The sequence below is a fragment of the Dendropsophus ebraccatus genome, chromosome 1, assembly GCF_027789765.1.
Source record: "Dendropsophus ebraccatus isolate aDenEbr1 chromosome 1, aDenEbr1.pat, whole genome shotgun sequence".
Taxonomy (NCBI): Eukaryota; Metazoa; Chordata; class Amphibia; order Anura; family Hylidae; genus Dendropsophus; species Dendropsophus ebraccatus.
Window position 1 is genome coordinate 199,027,406 of NC_091454.1, and position 5,381 is coordinate 199,032,786.

Here is a 5,381-nt window from a genome sequence, read left to right on the forward strand (position 1 = left end):
TATAATATATATATATATATTTTATATTTACATTATATGGTGTTTATATAAATTATATACTTAACATTGCATTACTTTATATTTAGTTACAATATATATCTTTTACATTTCATTGCGTTATATATTATTATTTATTATTTGGTGTTTATAGAAAAAATATATTTTACATTGTATTGCGTTATATTTTATATAGAAATATATTATAGTAAGTGATATAATGGATATTACATGTAACATTATATTACAATATATGTAACATTTTAACATGTATCCTGTTCTATTACACTGTACATTATAGCTTGTTACACTGTGTTATATTATTATTTGTTATATTGTCTCCTATTTTCGCTATAATAACTGTTATTACACTGGATTATATTACAATACACGTAACACTCGTTATTTACCTCTATATTACAGGATACATACTTACAGTACAGGATTCCATTATTCATTTATTACATGACTTGCTACTTTATAAGCCTTTACTTTTCTTCTAATAAAAATCACTAATGTAAAGTCGCTTATTTTCTTGGGAAAAGTCGCATGTTGTTGATTTTTTTCCCCCCACTAATATTAATGGTGGATTCTCTCTATACAAATCCACAGAATAGATGAACAGATCATTTCCAGGTATCATTATTGGGAACACAAAGAGTTCAGCTCTGAGGTCTCCAGGTGTATATTGCAGTATATAGTTCTAGATGTAGCAGAGCTGCATTATTTACAAACCATAAACCCCATATAACTATAAGCAGTACCAAGTGACACTCTCGGCTCTGCTACATCTGACCACCTCTAATTCCCCATCATGTATAGTAAGTTCTCTCCCCTCTGACACTCACTCTGCTCCTGGGTCTCATCCTCTCTTATTGGGGAGTCACAGGGGAGCCCCAGGTCCTCACTCTCCCCTCCTCTCTCATGTCTTGCTGGGGCTTCAGTCTTCATTGCCTCCCCTTGGCCTCCAGGATGCTGTGACCTCTCCAGCCTCAGGATGTCTTTGACTGAGAAGGGAGTGGAGGTTGCAGGGCAGGGGAGCATGGCTGAGGGGTGCAGAGGTAAGTATGTCCCCCTGATCATAGAGACTCCACCATGGGTGACTAGAGATTCCTGGCCCTGCTCACCTGGGAGGCTGTGGCCCTGGCTTGGTGTCCTCTCTACATTCAGCCTCCAGCTTAGATCTTCTCTCTGCCCATTGGCCTCCCACCTCTAGAGAAAACCCTCCTCCAACTTCATTGCACACACCTCAGCACTTCACACATCCAGCACCTCTGTGTCCAGCACATGAAGAGCTCTGCCATTGTGTGCAGAAGAAGGCCTGACCATGTGTGCAGAGTGCTAGATACTGGAGATACAAAACAGGATGGCAGCATAGGGGGGACCCCAGGAACCTACGTCACAGGGGGACCCCAGGAACCTGCATCATATGGGGGCCCCCAGGAACCTGCAGCATAGGGGGGACCCCAGGAACCTACGTCACAGGGGGACCCCAGGAACCTACATCATATGGGGCCCCCAGGAACCTGCATCATAGGGGGGGACCCCAGGAACCTGCATCATAGGGGGACCCCAGGAACCTGCATCAGGGGGGGCCCCAGGAACCTGCATCATAGGAGGGACCCCAGGAACCTGCATCATAGGAGGGACCCCAGGAACCTGCATCATAGGGGGGGGGGGGCAGGAACCTGCATCATAAGGGGGACCCCAGGAACCTGCATCATAGGGGGGACCCCAGGAACCTACATCAGAATAGGGTTAGATGGATTAGTCCAACAAATGCATTACTTCACCTGGGCAGACATGCTGAACCTTGTAGTCCACCACATTCTGGGTTTCAAATAATGATATATATATATTGGTCCAAGAGTAGGTGGACAGTATGTGTCATAGGGTTATCTTTGGGGGAGATTTATGAAACATGGTGTAAAGTGAAACTGGCTCAGTTGCCCCTAGCAACCAATTAGATTCCACTTTTTATTCCTCACAGACTCTTTGGAAAATAAAAAGTGGAATCTGATTGGTTGCTAGGGGCAACTGAGACAGCTTTACTTTACACCATGTTTGATAAATCTCCCCCAAAGATAACCCTATTACACATACTGTCCACCTACTCTTGGACATATATATATATATATATATATATATATATATATATATATATAGGTCTACTCCACCATGTCACTATGCCTGGTGTCCCCACTCCTCATTTTCCAAAATGGAGAAAGTAGCCATGCGTTGTACTCAGCTATCTCCAGTAGCTCCATAGACAATGAATAGAGTGGCAGCAAATCTCCATTTTAAACTAGAGGGCCTAATATTTGGACCCCCGTGACCAGTGTCTGTCTGGGATATCTGGGGCCCACCAGAGGAAATGATACTGGGGTCCCACCAATGAAGAACCAGTGAGAAACGACATGTTAGTCAGTGTTAGTGCAGGTTCTAAAACTGGGGACCCACCTGGATTAACATAGGTGTCTGCCATGGGGTCTGAATAAATAAGGGGTCGCATCTAGGGTCTAAAATAATTTATGGGTTTGGTCTTGGGTCTGATCTAAGTAAATTAGGGGTCTGGGGTCTGATCTAAGTGATTTAGGCCTCTGGTCTGGGGTCTGATCTAAGTGATTTAGGCCTCTGGTCTGGGGTCTGATCTAAGTGATTTAGGCCTCTGGTCCAGGGTCTGATTAGTTTGGGGCCGGCAGAAGAGTGGTTTAGTATTACATTCACTATGCTCATTATATAAAAATAAAGATTTTATTTATTGAATGGTGAGATATCTGATTCCTAACCATTACCTTACAGGGACCATACACTGCCCTGTATCCTCGTCATCCTGGTAGAGTCCTCCTCACCTCCATAGCCTCAGCCACACAAAGAGCCCCCTCTTACCGCCCCCCTGTGCAGTGTTTGTTTGGTCTCTGTGCTGCTCTATCACTGTTTGTTTGCCTTATCATATAGCCCCTTGTAATGTGACAGTTCAGTGAGGAGATGGGCTCAGCGCCTGGTTGATGGGTAATCCAAAGCTCTGCATCCATTAGAAACACATTAGAGGGGAGATAAGCGCAGAGTGTCTAATTAAGTCATCCCTGGACCACCCCACACACTACACTTGCCACTCACAAATCCTTTATTACCATTGGTGCCATAAAACTAATGGAAAATATCCTCATGTAAAGATTTATAGCAGTTGCATAGGATCAGGAATTTTTTGAAAATTCCCCCCCCAAGAATAGCGCCACTCTTGTGCATTGGCTATGTCTGGTATGGCAGCTTATTCTCATTCAAGTGACTGGGGATAAGCTGTAATACAAGGAACAACCTATGATTAACAGGGGCGCTGTTTCTGGAAAAAAAATTAAAATAAAAAAACCTGGACATAGCTATGACAAAACATTGTCTATTATACATGCATATGCTTATCTATCCTGTCTCTCTATATATAATATGGAAAGGGGAGAGTGCAATGGTTGCCAGGCACTATTTATCGGGAAGGAGAATAAAGCAAACACTAGACATGCTATATCTGGAAATGTGTATTTAAATATCTCAAGTCTTCAGCTGCTGTATGTCCTGCAGGAAGTGGTGTACTCTTTCCAGTCTGACACACTGCTCTCTACTGCCACCTCTGTCTTTGTCAGGAACTGTCCAGAGCAGCAGCAAATCCCCATAGAAAATCTTTCCTGCTCAGGACAGTTCCTGATATCTGAGGGCTGCACATGGAAATAGTTCCTCTATGTAGAGAAGAAGATACAGGGACCATTATCCAGCGGCCCGAGGCTTTCTGCTATGATTAAGATGAGTGTCATTGTTACATCCATCTCCATCTTACCTCATATCTGACTGGACTTTCCTTAAGATGAATACATAGGTCTCCAGTTCTGGCCTTGCTGTCCCTTGATGAACATGACAAGATGGAGCCAGTCACAGATATGTATCCTATGCCTCCACATGGGGCCCGTCACCAGACAGAGACATGGCCAGAGAGGAAAGGAATTGAACTTCACAATCAGGAAATAAAATAAACAGCGTAAAGACCTGGAGAATCTCACTGATACGTAAGGACATTATATGGGGAAGCAGGAGACCCCCAGGATATTGGTGCACCAAGGAAGACTGTATCTACACCTGTTAGGGCTGGGACTTGTAGTCATATCATAAATATCATATCATCAACCGTCGCCACAAAGTTATACAGACTTAGAATTTACTTTTATGTAAAAATCTCCAGTCTTCCAGTACTCCTCAGCTGCTGTATGCCCTGCAGGAAGTAATGTATTCTTTCCAGTCTGAAACAGTGCTCTTTACTGCCACCTCTCTCTGTGTCAGGAACTTTTCAGAGCAGGAGACTATTTCTATGAGGATTTGCTCCTGCTCTGGACAGTTCCTGACATGGACAGAGGTGGCAGCAGAGAGCACTGTTTCAGACTGGAAAGAATACACCACTTCCTGCAGGACATACGGCAGCTGATAAGTACTGGAAGAATTGAGATCTTAGAAGTAATTTAATAATCTGCATAACTTTTTGGGTCCAGTTGATTTTAAAGCACTTTTTCCCACCGGACTACCCCTTTAAGCAATAATTTAATGAATTTTGTATTTGCAGCGTGTTCCAGTGTCTTATGTAGATGATGGGGGAGCTTTATCAAACTGCTGTAAAGTAGGACTGGCTCAATTGCCCCTAGCAACCAATCAGATTCCAATTTTAATTTTCCAAAGCGTCTGTGAGGAATGAAAGGTGGAATCTGATTGGTTGCTAGGGGCAACTGAGCCAGTTTCACTTTACACCATGTTTGATAAATCTCCTCCATTATATCTATCCAGTGACATAAACTCTTCCCCCAACCAACCTCTAACGGCTAGTGAGTCAAGCAAATAGTAAAGCTATATTTGAGTGATTTAATACTCAACTAAAGTTATCCCTTTTCCACCTTTATTTCTTAAAGGGGTTGTCCAGAGATAACATTTTTGTTCATATATGGCTGGAGGTTGATGTAAAAATAAAAAAGAAGTGATACTCACCTCTCTGATCACCTGCAGCTGCTGTTCCAATGGCTTCTGTTTCCCGCTTGTCACCACTTCTTCTATGTTCCTGTGGCATGGTGTCTGAGTGGGCAGCTTTTGCTTGGGTGACACCAGGAAGAAACAGAGCTGCTGCAGTAGATTAGGGTAGGTGAGTATCACTTCTTTATTTCTACACCTCACCCAGCCACATAAGGTAACTAAGAGTCCTGGGCCCGATGCTAAATCTGAACAAACTCCAACTACGGTGTATCTTTACTCCCAATACTGGTGTCCTCTAATGCTGCAAAAGGGGTCATTGGGCCACCTCAGGGACAGGGCTCAGGGACATTTGCTACCTTTGTGCGCACTATTGCTACGCTCCT

General features: G+C 43.3%; 1 protein-coding gene across 1 annotated transcript in view; it reads right to left on the reverse strand.

Moving 5' to 3' along the window:
- The window catches only part of NKX2-6 (NK2 homeobox 6), a 7,259-nt gene extending 2,117 nt beyond the window's left edge, over positions 1 to 5,142 (reverse strand). The window contains exon 1 of the mRNA XM_069962007.1: positions 5,017 to 5,142. Coding sequence (XP_069818108.1) covers positions 5,017 to 5,095 — 79 coding nt within the window. The 5' untranslated portion in view covers positions 5,096 to 5,142. The remainder of the gene's footprint in view (positions 1 to 5,016) is intronic.
- Between the last annotated feature and the right edge of the window lie 239 nt (positions 5,143 to 5,381).